The sequence below is a fragment of the Astatotilapia calliptera genome, chromosome 12 (genome assembly GCF_900246225.1).
Source record: "Astatotilapia calliptera chromosome 12, fAstCal1.2, whole genome shotgun sequence".
Taxonomy (NCBI): Eukaryota; Metazoa; Chordata; class Actinopteri; order Cichliformes; family Cichlidae; genus Astatotilapia; species Astatotilapia calliptera.
Window position 1 is genome coordinate 19,108,337 of NC_039313.1, and position 18,682 is coordinate 19,127,018.

Consider the following 18,682-nt stretch of genomic DNA (forward strand, 5'->3'; position numbering starts at 1 on the left):
TGTGTTTGCTTGGTGGGGTGTGGAAATCAGTTTATGATTTGCGCTTTATGACATGTTATTTTGCTCGAAGCAGCCATCAGAAGATGGGCACTGTGGTGTTTAAATAATGCCTAGTTTGCACTAAAGAGCCAAAGTGTCAAGAAAATCTCCCAAACAACACTACGAGCCTGAATTATAGATATAAGGCAGAACGGATCCATGCAAATCATTGCCTCAGTTTCCTGTTCTTAGCTGACAAGAGTGACAGCCGGTGTGGTCTTCTGCTGCTGAATCTCACCTGCTTCAACATTGTGTGTTCAGATATGCTCTTTTGCATACTTTGGTTGTATCGTGGCTAATTCAGGACCAGACACACAAAATGTTACAGTTCTATTAAAGAATTTGTTACGGCTGAATAAAGTCAGACATGAGCAGGATTTGTTCCAACAATTTTTAATTCTTGTGCTCTTCTTGAATAGATTGCATGGTCCACAGCTCAAAATAATCCTTGTTTTATAGTGGGCCTTCATGCCCAGCCCCTCAATTTGTCACTGTTTGTAAAGAAGCTGTTTTAGCTCTCCATTTTATGCCAGCTTTCTTTTGATTGGCTTCTGCTGACAAACAGAGGGTTTGAACAGTAAGTGGGTGGGGCTTCTGTCCCATACATCTGGAACTGACCAAATTAAGGTTCTCTGATGGTCTTAGTTTAGGGCAGTCTGATGCCTGAGGTTCTAGCTCACTGGAAAACTCTGAAACTTGGTTGATGTTTAATATGAAAACCCATCATTGTCACCATATATAATTAAGTAAAAGTACAACAGGTCCATTAAAAAAAACAAAAAAAACAACTAGTCATATGAATGACAACAGTCAATAACAAATGTCCTATATCCATCTCCTGCCTCAGCTCTGAGTTTCCTTCAGTATAATCTCCAAATCAGGGCTGTGTGGGTACTGTGGTTCAGGTGACTCTGCCCAGGTAGACTGTGGGAGTCCATTAAGGCTGTTGGAAGGAAATGTGATGACTGCTGTGTCATTGAAGACGTCTATCAGATGAGATGGGCATGCAAGCTTTCTCTCCACACTAAAATCCACAGCCTTACTGATGTAGCTGTAGTCTCGCGTAAACTCTTTCTCGATCGTTCTGTTGGGGAAACAGACAGATGTCAACTTCATCTCCACTGCTCTTGCTTAAACGTTTACTCCATCGTCTACGTGTCGTCTCGTACAAACCTATCCCTCATCCCACTGAAGCTGTTTCCGATGATTATCATCAGAGGGAGACCCCGTGCACTCCAGTTCTTCCACAGAAGGTTGTTGTAGAGGGCTTTCCCACAATGCATCAGGTAAAAAAATGTGGGTTTTTCTACCAAACGTTTCCCCTCCTGAGCAATACAGACACAGAGGATCACACACTGTTTGCACAGTCTACTCCCCTAAACAATTTTGTAGTCCCCATTTTCAATATAAAATGGATAATAAATAATAATATAGTTGACATTTGGAAGAACTGTAAAGTTTTATGTACTATATGACACAGTTCTCTTTAGTATATGCCTATTAACAGTGTTTCACTTAATTACCAGGACATGAGGGAGCAACAACTGACCTCATTTTCTGAGAGTACAGTCAGACCCAGGTCTCTCAAAACATCTCTCTCTCCAGAAGAGAAGACTGGATCATAGACTGAGCAGTCCTTTAGAGGAATCTGAAGACATTAACAGGGAGAGACAGAATATGTATAACAAGCAGGGTCTAGTGTGAGTGTTTGTCATCTAACTGATGATGAAGCCTCCCCTGACCTGTCCTGCTTCCAGTAGAAGAAGCAACATGGCAAGCTGGTAGCGGGCTGAGACACAGGAGGTAAACGGACCGAGGCCATAACACACACACTCCAGCTGCTGGCATGTCCTGGGGATCCGCTCCGGCTGGTCCTCAGCGTCCTTGTCCGCTGGAGATTTGGAAAGAGATGCTGATGCCGCCACCAAGAGCTGCTCTAAAGGCAGAAACGCAATAACACACACAGCTGCAAGCCAGATGCTTGGTGGTAACCCCAACTTTCAAAGCAAAACCTACCCTTCCAATCGTGCCAAAACTCTTCGCATCTTAGTTCAGACCTGCAGAGGTAAAATAAAGGCAGAGTTATGGGACTGTGGTGAAGATGAGACGTCCGAGGTGTTGCTGCTGAGCTATTCTTGAATTTCATACATGGTGTCTCTGATGCGTTTAACGGTTTTCCCGACGTCCAGCGACTCCTGGCCGCATGCTGCAGACACCTGAAGAGACTTTGAGCTCCTCGACGCACCTTTTCGTCGCCGAGCCACCTGCCACTCCCCTCCGGTGTCCGACATTTATGCTAACTTAGCACCAATATCCCTGCATATCATTTTTTTAAAAATCGTCCAATTATCAAAGGACAAAACGCATTTTTTTTCCTTCAGTAGACAAGTGACCAACATATGGGAATATTTAGGGTGTAACACGCGTTTCCTCTTCCGGCGTTACGCCAAATTTGTAGTCCATCAAGTAACATCCACCTGGTGGTGGTGTACGGTCATTAAATCACTATAGAAATAATGCACAGCTCGGTTGATTTAAAGAAACTGCGATATTTATTTTTATTTTTATTTTTAAATATACTATTACTATATATAATTATGTATATTATTGTAAAGCAAACTAGAAATTGCCCCGTTGTTTTTAGCTAATTTTGTTTATTAATTCATTCTCATATAGGACTTTGCAGTGTGGTTTTATGTATTTTTGTATGTACTTATTTAATATTTTATTTAACCAGTGTGTCCCAAATTACAGATCATGATTCACTTTTATACTGAAGTCACTGCGACTTTTATCTTTAATAATTTTTAGGTATTCATGTTCAAACATTGCCTCAAATTACTACGAAATAAAATAAAATTCTGAAAGTGGGTAGGCACATTTTTTTCTAACTAAATAAACAAATAAATACATTTTGAAATGCATTTAATATATTTAACATATGAAGCTTTTTTAAACTAATAGTATGATGTAATATGAATTTCTATTAACCTGGGGAAAAAACAAAACTGAGTTTTATATACCGTGTTTTTATTATTATTATTATTATTATTATTATTATTATTTACAACTGAAACGAACATTACTTCGCAAAGTCAATGAAATAAACGCATCTTTGCCCTTTCTACGCCAACAGTCATTACTAAGAACCAACGAAATATTTTAGAGGGGTACAGAATTTGGTGTAACACCATTATACCGGAAGTACTTGTGTTTTCGTGCACTAAACGAAGGAGCGTTAGTGTGGATTTCTTCTCATCGTTTTTGAAAGAAAGCATGTCCAATTGATCTCCACGCCGACCTTTATATAACTGTTCAGGTGCGTTAGAGAACATGGTGTTTGCACTGCTCTCAACACTCGAGATTATTACGTATAGCAAGACATTCATGCTGTAGAGGGTAACTAACCTTAGCTATAGCTCGTTATCGTTAGCTTACATTACGTTTTCTCCACAGAGATGAATTTGTTCGGTGTCGTTAGTGTCAACTAGCAAACCAAATATTTGAGATAGTGATGTGTATGTTTAAGACGCTTCTCTATAAAATAAAAATTTACTTTACATTTATACTGATCTAATTTTTGCGACACTGTTGCTGATCTGGAATCTGCAGCAATAGAGCCTCAAAGTGTGGACAGGCTGACAGATGAGGTCGGGTAGGATGTTCTCAGATAACGTTGCGGTCTGTAGTTAGAGTAGGGAGCAGGTGAAAGAGCCTGGACTGCTGGAGGTATGCTCTGGAGAACAGAGGACATGTGAGAGGATGAGAGAGAAATGGGTGTAAAAGTAACGACGAGGACGGAGAGTGGTTTGATATGGAATCCAAGATATTGAGCTGCTAGGCAGGAGGAAAAGAGGAAGACCACAGAAGAGATTCATAGAGGAAGTGAAGGAGGACATGTTGCTGTGCTAGAGGAGGATGTTAGGGACAGTGTTAGAGGATCTGCTGTGGCGACCTCTAAAGAGAACAGCTGGAATAAGAAAAATGTTATGTTTTATTATAATGTGTTTGATTTTGTTTTTCCCTGTGCTCTGAGCTACAACTCATTGCTTTAAACAGTAGATTGAGTTTGATCCGTTGCTATGGAGAGGGATGTATTTTATTATTCTGATCCCATGTCCAAGGGCTTTACCTAAACCTTTTCACAAGTAGAGCAAATTTATTTGAAATTACTTATGCGGAGTTTTTACATTTCTTTAAATTGTGATTTTGTTCATTATGATCTCCAGAGATGTCCATGTCACACCTATATGGGCGGAGAGATGAGGAGGAGGAGGGTGTTGAGGTTGAGAGCTTTGAGGTGACAGACTGGGACCTGGCCAACGAGTTCAACCCAGACCGCCACAGACACAGGCAGACCAAGGAACAGGCCACTTACGGCATCTGGGCTGACAGGGATTCAGACGAAGATGAGAGGCCCAGCTTTGGTGGCAAGAGGTGAGGCGTGGGTTTGTTTTTGCTGCTGCCCACAGCTTTAAAGTCTGCCATTAGTAGGAGATTGAGTTTGCTGTCTGTGTTTTCATTGCTAGATCTAAAGACTACACTGTCCCAGTGAACTTTGTGAGTGCTGGTCTGCGAAAGACGGCAGCAGAGGAGAAACAGCTGAAAGGGGAAGGAGGGTCTGATGACTCTGATGATGATGGTCCTGCAGCTCCTCCACCTTCTCGTGCACCCAAAAAACTCCAAATGGTAAATTTGGTTATGTGTGATTTGTTTGTGTGTACATTGCAGATAAATATCTCAAAGAAGTTTATAGGAACAATTATATGCTGAATTGTTTTGTTAGGGTAATTTCCGTGGGAATCAGTCACAGAGGTTTGCAGGTGGCATACAGTCTGGACATGGCATTGGCAGCTGGGAGAAACACACTAGGGGAATTGGGCAGAAACTACTGCAGAAAATGGGCTACCAACCAGGAAAAGGCCTGGGAAAGAATGCTCAAGGTAGGGTGGGAAAGGCTGAGAAGGCCACATTAATGAAGTATTTAAGAGTATTGTGTGTATTTCAGAGCTGATCTACTTTGTTTTTCCACACTCTCATTTGCTGCAGGTATTGTAAACCCTATTGAAGCAAAGGTTCGTAAGGGAAAGGGGGCAGTTGGAGCCTATGGAAATGAGCGAACCCAGCAGTCTCTCCAAGATTTTCCTGTGGTGGACTCTGATGAAGAGGAGGAAAAGGTACAGTGTGCACATAAATGTGCTTTTCCTTTTTCTATGTGTAAGCAGATGTTGAATTGTAGAGTCATTTTTTTACATTAATCTAAATTCGTGCTGATGTAGGAGTTCCAGAAGGAGCTGGGCCAGTGGCGTAAGGATCCTGCAGGGTCGGCAGGAAAGAAGAAACCGAAGTACTCCTACAGAACTGCAGATGAGCTCAGAGCTAAAGGCAAAGTGGCGGGGCGGGCTACAGCGGCATCTGCTGGGGAGCTGGCACAGGTCAAGGTATTAGTGCTTTTTTGTCCTTTCTCAGAGGTGTGTTATAAGGGCACTGTGGCTTGGCTGTATTTTTACAACAAACTTTAGCAGCTAAAGTTAATTGTAGTCAGTATTAGACTCTATGGGTGAAGTTGTTTGGTGTATCTATATAAGCACATGCGCTCTGCTATTATTGTTTGTTTTTAACCTTTTTTACCCCATACCTGCCCCTGGTGCCTAGGTGATAGACATGACTGGAAGAGAGCAGAAGGTGTACTACAGTTACAGTCAGATATCCAACAAGCACAGTGTTCCTGATGAAGGTCCACCAAGCATGTCTACTCGGGATCAGAAGGGATCATGCTTTGCGCTCCCTGAGCTTGAACATAACCTTCAGCTGTTGATAGACCTTACAGAACAGGACATATTACAGGTATGAGGATACCAAAATTGTTTTTCCAAATATATTTGGCTATAACTAAGATAATGCCTCCTTATTAGATCAGCAAACTGGGGCTTCCTTTATAATTTAGCAGATTTTTACTATTTATTTTTTTAAATCTCTTTCTTTTTTCATATAACCCCGGTATAGTCTGCCAGACGTCTGCAGCATGAAAAAGATGTTGTTGTTTCTCTGAGCCACGAGTCAAGAGCCTTGCAGAACAGACTGGATACGGAGCAAGATGCCATCCAGAGAATGGAAGCTGTGCTGGCATTAGTGGAGCGTTTTCCATCTGGGGAGACACCACCAGGGGAGGGTCCTACTCTGCAGGTGCATATAAAAAGAGAATGGACTGAGCACCTACACCTTTTTAGAATTTTGTATTAGGTGTAAAGTTTCAAAGCAGTCTTCTGTCAGAAAATCATTTAAAAACCGGAGAATAAAACAACATAAAAACAAAATTGTGAAACAGAGACAAAGTGAGAACAGGATGGAAACTGAGTGCTTGCTCAGTTTTCATGTAATCATTTTAGTAATTTTTGGTTCTTCTCTTTGTTCAGGAGTGTGCTCGCATCTTTGAGACCTTGCAAACAGATTATTATGAAGAATACAAGATGATGGGTTTAGCAGACCTTGCTGTAGCTGTTGTTCATCCGTTACTTAAAGAAAAACTTCATTTCTGGGACCCCCTGAAGGTACATTTTTGCGAGTATATCTTTTAAGATAACTGCATCCTTTTTACATGTTAATAATTCTCTACCACATTTTAATTATTATTTCAGGACAGCTCTTACTGTCTGGAAGATATTGGTCAGTGGAGAGCAATCCTTGAATCTCGGGATATGCACTCCAGTGGCCCAGATTCAAATATGGATCCTTATCACAGGTAAATTTGAACACACAAACATATATTAGGTTGTGCTTTGTGTATTTGTGTGAATAAATGTTGGTTATATGTGATCTAGCCCTTTTTTTTAAAACTACATGTGTCTGTAAAATGCGTGTGGTCTTTGTGTTTCAGACTCTTATGGGAAGTGTGGATCCCAGTGATGCGGACTTGCGTGTCAGGCTGGCAGCCTCGTATGGTCGGGCCGATGGTGGACTGTGTAGAAGTGTGGGCTCCTCTTTTGCCCCTGTGGATACTGGATCACCTGTTGGAGCAGCTGATCTTACCCAGATTACAGCGAGAGGCAAGTCACACACGCTGATAAAGAGAAATATTTTTGATTTGCTCCCATTATTTATGACTGAAAAACTGTTTACTATATGCTATACTGACCTTATGCCTCCATCAGTATCAAAGGCAGTTTTGTCACATGTAAACCTCTCTCTTTGTTCCCTGTTTAACAGGTAGATAACTGGAACCCTTTAACTGACACGGTGCCTATCCACTCCTGGATCCACCCTTGGCTGCCTCTGCTCCAGTCACGTCTAGAGCCTCTTTATCCGCCAATTAGGAGCAAACTGTCCAACGCCTTGCAGCGCTGGCATCCCAGCGACGCCTCAGCTCGCCTCATCCTACAGCCGTGGAAAGATGTATTCACACCAGGTGCATGGGAGGCCTTCATGGTGAAAAACATCATCCCTAAACTAGGTATGTCTTCATCTGTGATGACGTCATGTGTGTGCTGGGAGGAAAATCGAAGGAGATGAGCCAACCTCTTATTAAAGTCAAGCCTTGCCTCATTAATTAGGTTTAGGCACAGGTGTAAGAAGTCAGAAGTACAGTTACCTATTTATTTGACTAGAGTGGATGTTTTAATTGTGACATTCAAAAGATGGGGATTTATAACATATACACTCAGTTTAGACCTGGTAAATACGATAAACAACTGAACAGAAGCTATAAATCGACAGGAAACTGCACCAGTGTGCCAAAGACATGAATGAAAATGAACCCCTCCACGTTTCCATTCTCAAGTAGCCCCACTGATATCTCTTCATGCAACTGCTGATCTTTCTCTCTGCAGCTTTGTGTCTGGAAGAGCTGGTTATCAACCCTCACCAGCAGCAGATGGAGCCATTTCACTGGGTCTTGGACTGGGAGGGCATGCTGTCCCCCTCTAGCCTCGTGTCACTGCTTGACAAAAACTTTTTCACGAAATGGTTACAGGTCAGTGAATTAAAATGTACTCAGAACTGAGCATTTTGGTGTTTCATATAATTGCTTTTTGGATTTTATACCTTTTGGGTTTGTTTTTTTTTTGCTTTTTGTGGATTATAGGTCCTGTGTTCATGGCTGAGCAACAGTCCCAACTATGAGGAAATCACAAAGTGGTACCTCGGCTGGAAAAGCATGTTTAGTGACGTCTTGTTGGCCCAGCCCCTCATTAAAGAGAAATTCAATGAGGCTTTGGACATCATGAACCGTGCGGTCTCCTCAGGCATAGGTTCGTACTCCACAGTCTGAAGATGTATAATAAACACACAAAAATGAGTATTACTCAAAGTATAACTTTCTTTTTTTCGTGTCATTTCAGGCGGTTATATGCAACCTGGAGCGAGGGAGAACATTGCATATCTCACACAGACAGAGAGACGCAAGGACTTCCAGTATGAAGCCATGCAGGAGCGCAGGGACGCAGAGAGCGTGGCCCACAGAGGGATCAGCGCCGGTGTGCCGACTAACTTTAAGGATCTCATCCAGGCCAAGGCAGAGGAGAACAACATCGTTTTCATGCCCTTAGTGGCTAAACGACATGAGGGAAAACAGCTGTACACATTTGGGCGTATTGTTATCTACATAGATCGAGGGGTGGTGTTTGTGCAAGGAGAGAAGACTTGGGTACCCACATCTCTGCAGAGTCTGATCGATATGGCAAAATGAGCGTGGACTGACATATTTAGGTCTGACAACTATAAGGAAAACAGGAAATATCTTTTGTTTTTAAGTAACTTCTCTAGCATATGTCTCTTTCTCTAAGAGGTCAGAATTGTGAATAAATAACTTTTGAATGCATGCTGACTCTCTTTATTGCTCAAAAATGAATTTTAAATACTGTACTTGTACAGTGAAAAGCACATATGTTTTCACATATTGCACATTTTTATACAAAAGCTGGTTAACGGTCACAGTGTTTATAATGTTCTCTTGATACACATACAAAAACAGTACTTATCTTCAATGTTTCTATTGTAACATCAACAGTTAAGTAATTGGAGTACATTTTTGTTGTTGTTCATTTTTCTTTTTGTCTGTGACAGCGTATTGGTCTGTGTGGAGGTGACCATTTATACCCACAGGTTAATTGGCTTTACGAGAGGCAAAAGACCTACAAGTCTCACAAGAAAAGTGTCTCCTAAAAGAAATCCCTGCTGAACCTTAACGGACTGAAAAGCAGCTGAGCTGATCATAGTTTTCAACATTTAATCGTTTTAATAGAAAAAAGGAATGACTTGAAAAATAAGACTTGCACAAAAATAGCTTTAGCTTTTATTTATGTGCATAAGAACAAACAAACTTGCAGCATATTCGTCTATGATATGATTGTTAGCAAACCCTTAACTTGCAGTTTTAAGGTTACGTTTTTAGAGTAGCTTTAAGCATTATTCAACAGATTGAAACCCTATTTGTGAACATTAACAATGCGATACAAACGATAACAGGAAGGTGGCAGTTGCTGCTGCTTCCTCCTGTTTGAGGTGTTTTGGCACATCAGGGCTTCCGTTGGAAGTAGGCGCTTTGCGGTGTGAGCTGCGAGTTAGTTCATTTGTTCGTGATTAACGGTTTTGCACCAAGAAGGTATGTGAATATTTATATATACATATATAGTTGAACATAGCCTGTGGTTTATTTAACATCTAACATGTTTAATGTGGTTTAATGAGCCGCAAAACTAACGATTGCTATCCAATGAACTACCGTAGCACAGTGCTAACATTAGCCAGCTTGCTAACAGAAAGGTATTCACGGCTTTTAAGGTCATATTTTCCATTGTTATCCAGCTACTCATGTCGTCGGACGCCCTGAAAAAACGAAAGTCCAAGGTTCTCCGCAACGAAGGAGGAACCCCGGAGATGAAGCGGGGTCGAGCAGATGCGGACCAACAGGTAAAGTTGAGGAGAAGATACACGACTCCTCGATCACCTGTGTCATTATCAAAGTGGCTTTGGGCAGTAATGCACAGACGTTAGTATACATTTTAAAATTAAAGTATTTAGACCCTAATGTGCTAAGCAGTGTCTGCCCTTTAAAGTTAAAGTGGTCCTTTTACACAAATACATCTTCTATCTGAATTAGATTTTCAAATGGAAAGCATAGAGACTGTTGAATCAAACAGCGAGACTCTTGTTTATAATAAACCTGGGTCATTTTCCCCCAAACCCACGATTTCCAACTTCTAATTTTAATGAGGTTGTTTCCACTTTTGTCGCAAAATTCTGATTTAATACTCTTTCAGTACAGGAGGAAGAAAAGCTCATATACTTTTGAAGTATTTACACTACTTAGTGTAGTGGTGCAGACCAACAGAGAGATGGGGACGCTGGATTTACATGGAAGCATGTTGGGAAAATGTGAAGAAACGAGTGAAAACGTAAAATGAGCAGCATCTGGCTGACATATCAATGATATGTCTGAGTGTCTAAAGGAGTCTCACAGGCCTGATTGTACACTTCAAGCCATTTATAATTCTTAACTTGTTAACAACACAAAACTGGAGCATCTGGGTGAAGAGCTACCAGATTTTTTTTCTGTAATCTTAAACTTCTTTATACTGATACAATGGGGAGTTTCACTGATTCGGCCCACATAAGATCAAAGTGGGCTTTATGTTGCCCACCATGTAAAATGAGTTTGACACCCCTGTGTTTTCCCTAGAAATTTTATGTAAAAGTATAACATACCTGCTTCACACTTTAGTCTAACAGTAACAAAAGTATCTTAACCTTGTAACTCTTCAGGAGCTGCACAGTGTTGTTGCATAATAAAAGTGAAATTGAAAAATATTTTCTACATGGGGTGTTCAAACTTTTTAATCACTTGCTAAAAGCTCCTTTTACCAGCATGTACCCGAATTAGTAATTTTCTTCCACAGTTTGCTCTTACTGTTAAACAGAACACAACTAACAAGTGTAGGTAGCATTGTTTGTTTGAGTCACTCGTTTATCTTTGGGCCGCACCTCACCAGCTGCTAGCATCTCCTCCTCACATACCTTTGTAGACTGGTTGTGCTCCATGATGTGTTTTTGCCTCAACCTTAATGGAAACAGAGAGTTTTTAAACTGCAGTTAAAATGATCCAGGAGGTCAGTTCCAGCTTAAGGGGTATATTCTGCCTGTGTGTTTTATAATGTGGATCCTACATTTTATCCTTAGAAATTTAGAGTTCACTCAACAGCTTTCAGCAATTTATAATGTTGTCTTTGTTCTGGATCTATACTGAAATACCTTTGAATGATTAGCAGTTTTAAAAAGGTGTTTTATATCCATCCTTTATACTGCAGCTCATCTCATCTCACAACATATTATAGACCAAAGTATGAAATGCAAAATATATCACCTTTAAGTCATATTTAACTTAGTCACACTTAGACCTCTCAGAGCAGTTAAATAAATGATATCAAGTTTAACCATGACTAATATCTCATAGTTATACATCCATCCTCTTCTGATTAGTGTTATCAGCCCCCACCCCCGTGTGAACCTTGTACTTAATATACATTTATGTCATATATTTACTTACTAATTTATATACTTTTTTTGGCCAGGATGTGCGTGTGTATCATGAGGAGGTGGAGCTTGATGGCAGGGACCCTCAGCAGGACTACATCCAATACAAAGAAACATGTCAGAGTCTGGCTAATCTCATGAGTGAGATCCAAGAGCTTAAGGCCAACGGAGCTAAGGACGGGGTAAGAATGTGTCATTATATGCTGATTTAATGGCAAACGATTCATGTACAGCAGACACCTTACACATAGAGTTTGTAGTATAAGTATATCTAAAGCACCATAACATTTGTGTCAATAATAATGAAGGGCAACTGGTTGTATGTCTCCTCAGTGTGCAGAGGTTGAGAAGAAACGTATGCAGAGCTGCATCCACTTCATGAATCTGAAAAAGCTCAATCGACTTGCTCATATGCGTCTAAAGAAAGGCAGAGACCAGACACACGAGGTAACTCCCACGCAAGTCTCAAGCACTCTCAAGTAAAACCAAGTAACAGCTTAGGTTACTATCACTCTTTCATTCGCTTACTAAAAAAAGTGCTGCCTCAAGCCTTAAACTTCAGTATTGTATTATGCATCTAAAAATATTTACTTAGAGTTTGCGAGTCAACTTTAACAATCTCTCTGTCTCTCCTCAGGCAAAACAGAAAGTCGATGTGCTGCACCTTCAGCTGCAAAATCTGCTGTATGAAGTCATGCATCTTCAGAAGGAGATCAGCAAGTGTCTGGAGTTCAAGTTAGTAAAAAAAAAAGATTTCATTTAAAATTGCTCATTGGTTTTCCTAACTTGAACTTACAGAGAATAATTAGAATAGCGTTAGTTGCTTATTAGTTCCCTTGTTTTTAGTTTATACTTAGATTTTCAGAAATGTGTCACAGTAGTAATGAGTACTCGTTTCCATATTCCAGGTCTAAGCATGAAGAAATTGACTTGGTGAGTGAAGAAGAGTTTTACCAGGAGGCACCGCCGGAAATTTCCAGGCCTCAACTCACAAAAAATGACCCCCACCAACTCACACTGGCGCGACTGGACTGGGAGCTTGAACAACGGAAGAGGTATTTTAAAAAAAAACAACAACAAGCAAACCACAAGGCGCAGTGAAGGATTTGTGCCTGCACAAAGCGTTTGCAGCATGTTGTGTTTAAAAACTAATTTGCTAATGGATAATAGGGACACTGAACACTTGTTAAGAGTAGGGATGTGTATTGTTTAGGTTTTATCCAATACCGGTGCCAAACCGGTACTTTTGAAACGGTGCTTAAACGGTGCTCAAACCGTGCTTAAAGAATGGAGAACACAAAATTGGTCCAAAAACCTCTCATGTTCAGCTGTTTTTTTGTAAAAAGATAACAATGTTAGCCTTTTCTGCAGCTATGGGGCATATATGGTATCACTCTTGGCTGGAAGCAGTGCTTAGACAATGGAAAAAACACAAACTTTGTCCAAAAACCTCTCATGTTTAACTGTTTTCCACTTTTTCTTTGGCCTTTTTGGCCAGGGTGAAGGGAGTATCTGCCATCAAACAAAAAGACAGCCGCATGTAGCTATGATGGTGTTTGCTAGTTCACCTTGCATGCATTAATGTAATAACGTGGTTAGCCTACTCAACGTAAATTACACACGGACAACATTAAGCTACTCACGCAGAGAAGAACGGCTGCTGCTGCCATCATCATCCGTCATCATTTCTGCTGCACTGGCAGGGCTAGGGGCCAGGACTCTCCTCTTCGTGTTTTTGGGGGATGTTGCTAACTCCGGGTCCGATAACAGGCACCACACCCGCAGTAGATGTGCTCGGTGTGAGGTCTCGCAGCAAGCTATCAAATACGGCGCATTTCTCGGCTTTTAAAAAAAAACGCTATGCGTCGCCAGGTGTTTCATCGGATTTGAGGTGTTACCTCCTTTGACAGTATCACAGTATCAGCTTAAAGCACTTGTTGCAGGCTGCTGAGTTTGCATATTTTGCTGTGAAGTACAGCCAGGCTTTTGACCGCTTCGCCTTGGACATTTTTAATATGTAGCTCTGCTCTAAAAGAACGTACGTACCTGGACCCACCTACTATCCTCGTAAACGTAAAATGATTGGCTAGAATTCGAAGTGTATGACATCTCAGGGAAAAAAAGCACCGAAATAAAGCACCGAAATGTGCGCTGCTTTTCGGTCTGGTTACTACCATTTATGTCAGAACCGGTGCCATCATGGCACCGGATACCGGTACCCATCCCTAGTTAACAGTCTATTGTTGGATGCAGGTTGGCAGAGAAATACAAGGAATCACTAGCGTCGAAGGAGACAATTCAGAAGAGCATTGAGGTGAAGAAGGAGCATCTGAGAAGCTTGCAGCCAGGTCTTAATGCCATCATGCAGGTATCATTGCTGTGTTAATTCATAGTTTGTAATCTAAAGAAAAGCTCAGCGGTGTTTTGTACTTGTTGAGGTGAATTTTTAACTGCCGTGCCAACAGTTACACCACATATGCCTCCTATGTATGCTCACAGGCCTCCCTCCCAGTCCAGGAGTTCCTGTCTATGCCTTTTGAACAGACTCAGAAGCAGACGGAGATTGCCCGCCATCTGCCTCCACCTCTCTATGTCCTGTTTGTTCAAGCAAATGCTTATGGCCAGGCGTGTGGTGAGTAAGAATGAGAGACAATGATGTTTTCCAAGACAAAATATTAGTTTTTCTTTAAAGGATTGAAGTTTGGATCGCTTTGATTTTATTGCAGACAAGAACCTGATTGTCTCAATTAGTGGTGATGTAGATGAGGCCAAAGCCCTGTCCAAACCTCCAGAAGATTCCCAGGGTACAAAGGCACACATTTAATCTATGTATAACACACAGACGACTCATTTTGGGATTCATCAACAAACTTAAAACTGTGTATTCTGGTTTTATTCAGATGATGAGAGTGATTCTGATGCAGAGGAGGAGCAAGAGAAAACTGTGAGTATCTGGCACTGCTTTACTCATGAACGAACACACACACTCAGGACACTGAGGTCTATTGTTAGTTAGTATACAAATCACTGCTCTGGACACATGAACTGTCTCTGAAGCCATAGCTGTCATGCATTGAGTGGCAGCTATTGATCGGAGTGGCAGTGGGGGTGTTCTGGGAAATATTTACCGAGAATGGCTCTGTGACTGTAACCGGATCTTAGGTTTGTATTTGATTGCAAATACAGTGTGTATTTCTTTTGTTCTATCTCCATATTTGAGCTCATCTGGAGCACTGTTTGCTTTTCAGGCTTCCTTTCGGTATTCTTTTTAAATGTGCTTGCAGGGGGCTAAGATTTTAGAGATGCTTTGTCACTGGAATTACGTCTTTTATTTATTATTTTTTTCTTTTTTTTTGTCTTTTTATTCAATTGCTTTTTATTGTCCATTTGACAGAAGAGAAGAAGGCCAACTGCAGGTGGCCAGCTGGATGATAAAAGACGAGAGATGCTGAAGAGGCACCCTCTGTCCCTAGGCATAGACTTGAAGTGTAAAGGTAACTCTTTCTCTGTGCTTCATGTCCTTGTTGGCAAAATCATTCTCTGTATTCACACAGCATCCTTCAACACAAATATTTGCAGCCCCTTTGTGCTCCAACCCTTGTAACGTGACCATATATATATGGTGCTGTGCAACTGTACACCTATCAGATGGCATGTGAAACAAAGCAACTGTGGCTGTGACATGACACCACTTGACCCTTGTGTTCCCTCTGCTGGCGATATATGGAATACAGTGACAGATTATAGGGAGATCTGCATTGCAGGCGTAACTCTACCTAAGGGGGGGTGGAGTGAGGAAGTGAGGGGGAGGCCGAGGGATGGAGGTGAGAAAGATGCTTGCAGCCTTGTAGTTCTGCAGCACCTACAACATCTTGTAAGCAGTTTTTCTCATCACTGCTCTTTGTCTGACTTCTGCTTTTATTTCTGGAGCCCCTCCTTTCCTCAGTTATCCTCACTGCTGCCAGCTGCAGCATTCGGTCTAGTGCAGTAAAAGCAAAAAGTGAGCGGTGTAGGTGTGAGTGAGTGACAGTGTGTCACTGAGTTCACCGTGACTGCAGGGAGTGCAGCGAGAATGATGACCATCGGTGTAGTGGGTATCCCATAGGTGCCATTAGCTGCTGCTATGACCAAGGCCTGTTATTGCTCTGTAATGCGCTGCAGTGTAATATAAACCCAGAGGAGCTATCACTGGCAGGATTAATGAAAATATTGAGTAGAGAGAATATAAGATTAAGATAGCAATCCATTAGTGTAACACCATGTGTTGTCTTCCTTGTGTCTACAGATGGCAGTGTACTCCATCTTTACTTCTACTACCTGATGAATCTGAACATTATGACTGTCAAGACCAAAGTGTCCACCTCCACCGATCTCAACACGGCCATCAGCGCAGGGTATGTGTGTAAACGTAAGGATTTGGCTCTCTCTCTGACCATGACAGCCTTATAAAAAAAACCTAACAATGACTTTTTTCCCCCCAGGGAGCTCCTGAAGTCAGACACTCTCCTCAGCTGTCTCTACACCAGCGACCAGGGACGAGAAACACCCAATCCAGCTAATCGCTACCAGTTTGATAAAGTCGGGTAAGGAAGTAATGTTCATGGTTGATGTGGTGTGTACTGGATTACAGCTGGCTGAATTAACCTATAAGTTATTTTTAGGATCATTTCCTTTGGCGATTATGTGGAGGAGCTGGGCCATCCCTACATGTGGGTTCAGAATCTCGGAGGACTTCATTTTCCTAGTGACGCTTCGGAGGTGCGTGTGTGCTAACCTCAAGTATACAGCATGTGTTACAACTGTATAATGTTAACTTTTGCTAATATTTTTTATTTTTTTTTTTTTTTTTTTTAGGGTGTGCGCGTGGGTAGTTCACTGAGTGCGAGCCACATGGAGAACACCATGAAGCTGCTGAGGGGACGAGTCCAGTCCCGCTTGGCTTTGCACAGACAGTTTGCCTCTTTAGGTATGTTATTTGATTACAACCTTGCACACTGAATCATCCTAATGAAGAGATTGTTAAGTTTGTTTGTGTTCCCGTCATCAGAACACAGCATCATCCCCATCTCCAGCGAGTGTCAGCACCTTTTTCCTGCCAAGATCCTTTCCCGTTTGGCACGTTGGACCACAATCACTTACCAGGAGTACTTGGTAAGTGAAAGCAAATTGTCAAACGATTGTACTCAAATGTAAAGAAAGCATTAGTTAGAAGTGTGACTGATTTTGATATTTCCTTTCTTTTGCAGGAATTTCCATATACACGTCATGTGACTGAAGCTGGGCTGGCAAAGGAGACTGATCTGTACTTTATGGGAGTGGTTGAAAGAGGCACAGGTAACTCCTGTCGCTGACAGCATAACTGAATATTGCTGATGTTTTTTTTGTTTGCTTTGAATGTGATTCTATACGCAAACTCATCTGTGTCCCTTTCAGCTCGTCTTAATGCTGCAGTGGTGCTGAGTCCCAGATACCCAGAGATATCTCCTGTCTTCTCCCTCTCTCTGAGCTGGAAGGGAGAGCGCAGCGGACGCACCGACGACAACCTCCGAGTATGAACATTTCAAAACCTCTCAATATGATTGTTTATAAATACAAGTCATTTTTCACTTTTTGACTCCCTTTTTCACTTTTAAGGCCATGGAGAGCGAAGTTAACGTGTTCAAAAACGAACTACAAGGACCACGTCCTGGGCACCAGCTCCTGACCAATCAGTTTGCACGACTGTGCGTCTGCCTGGATGTTTATTTGGAGACAGAAGGACAAGACGACAGCGTGGAAGGACCGCGAGAGTTCCCCCGTGAGAAGATGTGCCTACGCACTGTCAGGTACAGTTAGAGAAAGAAGTGGGAAACTTTTTGATACATTTGGTGAAAGATTTTATCTCTGACCACCGGTTTGTCTCGTTCAATTCAGGGGTCCTAATCGTCTGAAGCCGTTCAAGTATAACCATCCTCAGGGTTTCTTCAGTCATCGCTAAAATTTGTGTGCACATAATTGTGTGTGTGTGCGCGCGTATGTATATAATTCTCCTTCTGTAGTTTATCACTCTTAACTCCCTCAAGATTACCTTTGTGACTCTTTGACACACAAGTATCCTTTTTAAACACTTCATACCAGTTTGAAAATAAAAGAACATCCTATTTTCTGGAATGAGTTTGTCTTTTTTTGTCTTCCTTCGCTGCGTACAGACTTTGTTGTGCACACAAAATGTTTCTGTTTTATCCCCTTTCCTTCCTCTCCACCCTCACCTCTCTGAGTGCTGCTCTATTTATAGGTGTCGTCTGAGCTTGCTGATTATTATGCCATTGTGGTTCAGTGCTGGATATAGCTGAGTCATTTCCACAGAGGATCTCTCGCATTGAATAAAATATTTGGGCTATTGTCTGCTGTTAGCCTTTGACTTCTCATTTATCATCATAGTTTCAGTAAAGAGCAACAGGTTTTCATGTAGGATACTGATCCTCAATTTCTGACTTGATGCTAAAGTCAAGGAAAACGGTCATTTAATGATTAGCTAGCTTTAGCTTTATAGAAGAATCTCTCCTTTGCTCTTGTGTGTTGCAGCAAAGATCCAGCAGCAGGTAATCGAATCTAGGAATTCAATGCTGCACTGATGCATGGAAATAATGTCTGTAATTGCAAGAGAAAGGAAGCATTACTTATTGGAAAATGGGCAGTAAATGCTAATGGTTGAGATGAGACTGGTAAATGGTACAAAATGATTCAATAGATTGAGAATACTGTAAAGCTTACCAGTGGCACAAACATAAAGCCCAACAGATGAGTGTCTATTGGCTGTGCAAAGCTAGGGGAGCATCTTACAAGCATATTGTTGAGCCAGCCTATCCCCATTTGGAGTTAAGAGTCACCGCTAACCAGTACGAAGTTGTGAGTGATCGTCCATGATGAAATGTGAATACTGAAGTGTTTTCCAGTGTGTCATGGTGGATTGGTTTGCACTGCGACCTCACTGGGTATGAATGCACCACCCAGCCACTGTGTAGAGCAGGGGTCCCCAATCCCAGTCCACGAGGGCTGGTGTCCCTGCAGGTTTTAGATGTGTCCTTGATCCATCACAGCTGATTTAAATGGATAGATTACCTTCTCAACATGTCTT

General features: G+C 41.6%; 3 protein-coding genes across 4 annotated transcripts; 2 read left to right on the forward strand and 1 right to left on the reverse strand.

The window, feature by feature from the left end:
- Window positions 1-416: 416 nt before the first annotated feature.
- On the reverse strand, window positions 417-2,476 carry srrd (SRR1 domain containing). Of its 2 annotated transcripts, none has more exons than XM_026187440.1 (6): window positions 2,188-2,476; window positions 2,056-2,096; window positions 1,782-1,930; window positions 1,589-1,687; window positions 1,213-1,364; window positions 417-1,123 (listed from the first exon to the last, which is right to left on the reverse strand). In XM_026187440.1, the coding sequence occupies exons 1-6, from the start codon at window positions 2,328-2,330 to the stop codon at window positions 883-885; spliced, it is 825 nt and encodes a 274-aa protein (XP_026043225.1). In that variant the 5' UTR covers window positions 2,331-2,476; the 3' UTR covers window positions 417-882. The 2 variants fall into 2 exon arrangements, with proteins under 2 accessions (XP_026043225.1, XP_026043224.1); XM_026187439.1 differs by having other exon boundaries at window positions 1,782-1,975.
- A 742-nt stretch (window positions 2,477-3,218) lies between these two features.
- Window positions 3,219-8,854, forward strand: tfip11 (tuftelin interacting protein 11). The gene is made up of 15 exons (XM_026188621.1): window positions 3,219-3,358; window positions 4,269-4,476; window positions 4,569-4,728; window positions 4,826-4,982; window positions 5,089-5,216; window positions 5,319-5,480; window positions 5,695-5,886; window positions 6,046-6,225; window positions 6,456-6,590; window positions 6,678-6,781; window positions 6,917-7,085; window positions 7,246-7,489; window positions 7,866-8,008; window positions 8,120-8,285; window positions 8,376-8,854. Exons 2-15 carry the CDS (start codon window positions 4,271-4,273, stop codon window positions 8,720-8,722), a joined length of 2,493 nt encoding a protein of 830 aa, XP_026044406.1. The 5' UTR covers window positions 3,219-3,358; window positions 4,269-4,270; the 3' UTR covers window positions 8,723-8,854.
- Window positions 8,855-9,502: 648 nt separating this feature from the next.
- thoc5 (THO complex 5) lies at window positions 9,503-17,715 on the forward strand. Its single transcript, XM_026188467.1, has 20 exons — window positions 9,503-9,637; window positions 9,841-9,945; window positions 11,604-11,747; window positions 11,899-12,012; window positions 12,203-12,300; window positions 12,474-12,620; window positions 13,819-13,933; window positions 14,065-14,197; window positions 14,292-14,369; window positions 14,466-14,509; window positions 14,960-15,059; window positions 15,851-15,959; window positions 16,047-16,148; window positions 16,227-16,323; window positions 16,420-16,531; window positions 16,613-16,716; window positions 16,812-16,899; window positions 16,999-17,114; window positions 17,200-17,390; window positions 17,479-17,715. The coding sequence occupies exons 2-20, from the start codon at window positions 9,847-9,849 to the stop codon at window positions 17,540-17,542; spliced, it is 2,055 nt and encodes a 684-aa protein (XP_026044252.1). The 5' UTR covers window positions 9,503-9,637; window positions 9,841-9,846; the 3' UTR covers window positions 17,543-17,715.
- The last annotated feature ends 967 nt before the right edge of the window (window positions 17,716-18,682 follow it).